At 29.9% G+C, this 1,581-nt stretch overlaps 1 protein-coding gene across 1 annotated transcript in view; it reads right to left on the bottom strand.

Moving 5' to 3' along the window:
- The window catches only part of LOC106685137 (protein takeout), a 42,145-nt gene extending 41,035 nt beyond the window's left edge, over positions 1–1,110 (bottom strand). Inside the window, exon 1 of the mRNA XM_067049729.1 lies at positions 962–1,110. Within this exon, the coding sequence (XP_066905830.1) occupies positions 962–1,019 (58 nt within the window). The 5' untranslated portion in view covers positions 1,020–1,110. The remainder of the gene's footprint in view (positions 1–961) is intronic.
- Between the last annotated feature and the right edge of the window lie 471 nt (positions 1,111–1,581).

Below are 1,581 nucleotides of genomic sequence, written 5' to 3'. Positions count from 1 at the left end.
ACCGTACTTTTTAACTCAGGATCTTGCCGCTCGCGCCGAACATAGATGAAAAGAAATTGCGAAAAAGTTAAAATCATAAACACTACAGCTCTGCCCCAACACAGCATAAAACTTAAACACAATTTTAACTTTAAAAACCCACAAGTATTAGAAATAGTTAATTACACTAAAAACAGGAAAATAACAGAGGCTATACTTATAACTAAAAATACTGGGCATGCTTTATATTTTATAATTGAAACAAATAATTTAAGTTCACATTATATAGATATCATGAATAAATTATTGAACAATCTGAATAGCAATATGTTGCATAATAGTCTTTTAGAATCGGTGTATTTGTATTATGTTCAAATAAAGAATTTAATATAAATTTCATCTTTGTAATGGATAGGGGTAGGAAATTTTTATCATGGAGGTAATCCATTAGTTATCAAAATTATCCGGATAACCTTAATTGGAGTGAAAGCCACAATAATGTTTATTTCAAAGTTTCAAATATGCATTTTGAATTTTTAGTATTAGTATTATACAGCAATAATGATCACAGCTATCAACTTAAAGTAATGAAAAAATTAAAAATAACGATAGGAAGCTAAAAATAAAATATATATATATGTATGTATGTATGTATATATTTAAGAGAAAAGAAAACTATTTTTATAATGTGACTATTTGTATTAATTGGTTTCAAAACAAATTGTTCTTTTCTAATGTTAAGTATGCTATGTATGAGGCAGTTGAGCAGTACAACAATTAAGTGAGAGTGAGTGAGTGTGTGTGTGTGTGTGTGTGTGTGTGTGTGAGAGAGAGAGAGAGAGAGAGAGAGAGAATACTACACCACTGTGCGTGTATATATGTATGTATGTATATATATATATTGGTGATTTTAATATGCACTCTTGCAAAAAAAATATATAAATAAAAATACGCTATAAAAAGAATAAAATAAAAATAAGACCGGCAGGAATCGCAGTGATGAGAGGAACGAAGAACAGGCTGAAGTAGAAGGCGCGCATACTGAACCTCCTTGGACTGGCACTAACTAACTCCTGATAATTCTAGTAGGGGGGGGGAGAGAGAGAATTCTTGTAGGTTCTACTTTTCAGCAAATCTGGCAGACCCTGTCCACCTTGAGAAGCGATTCTCAACCTGTTTCAGTTCTAATACAACAAATATACTCCGACCTTCATGATCGCTTCAATAATTAATTAAACAAAACAAACTATAGCAAAACTTCTGAATAACGGACACACATCGGGGAAAAGTTACAATTTTAAGTTTAATATAATCTCTTTATTATAAACTAGCTGACCCGACAATGCTTCGCTATTGCTATGTTTAAGGATATATATACATTAATGAACACAAATTATAGTTTCTTATAAATTATTTTATTTAGTTAAAATTAAACAATTATAAATACAATTTTTCTCCTTTTTCTCAACTTTATTCTTTTTAAAACTTCCAACGTTTCGACCACTTAGGTCATTTTCAAGGATGCCTACAAACAGCTCCTTTTAATTATTTTTATAACAATTTCATTATTTCCTTCACTTACATACTGATTTTTTTGGTCTT

This window comes from Halyomorpha halys, unplaced genomic scaffold (assembly GCF_000696795.3).
Source record: "Halyomorpha halys isolate HHAL.00 unplaced genomic scaffold, Hhal_1.1 Scaffold662.1, whole genome shotgun sequence".
In the NCBI taxonomy this organism is placed as follows: Eukaryota; Metazoa; Arthropoda; class Insecta; order Hemiptera; family Pentatomidae; genus Halyomorpha; species Halyomorpha halys.
The sequence above is the reverse complement of the archived record's forward strand: the minus strand, read 5'-3'. Positions and strand labels throughout refer to the sequence as shown.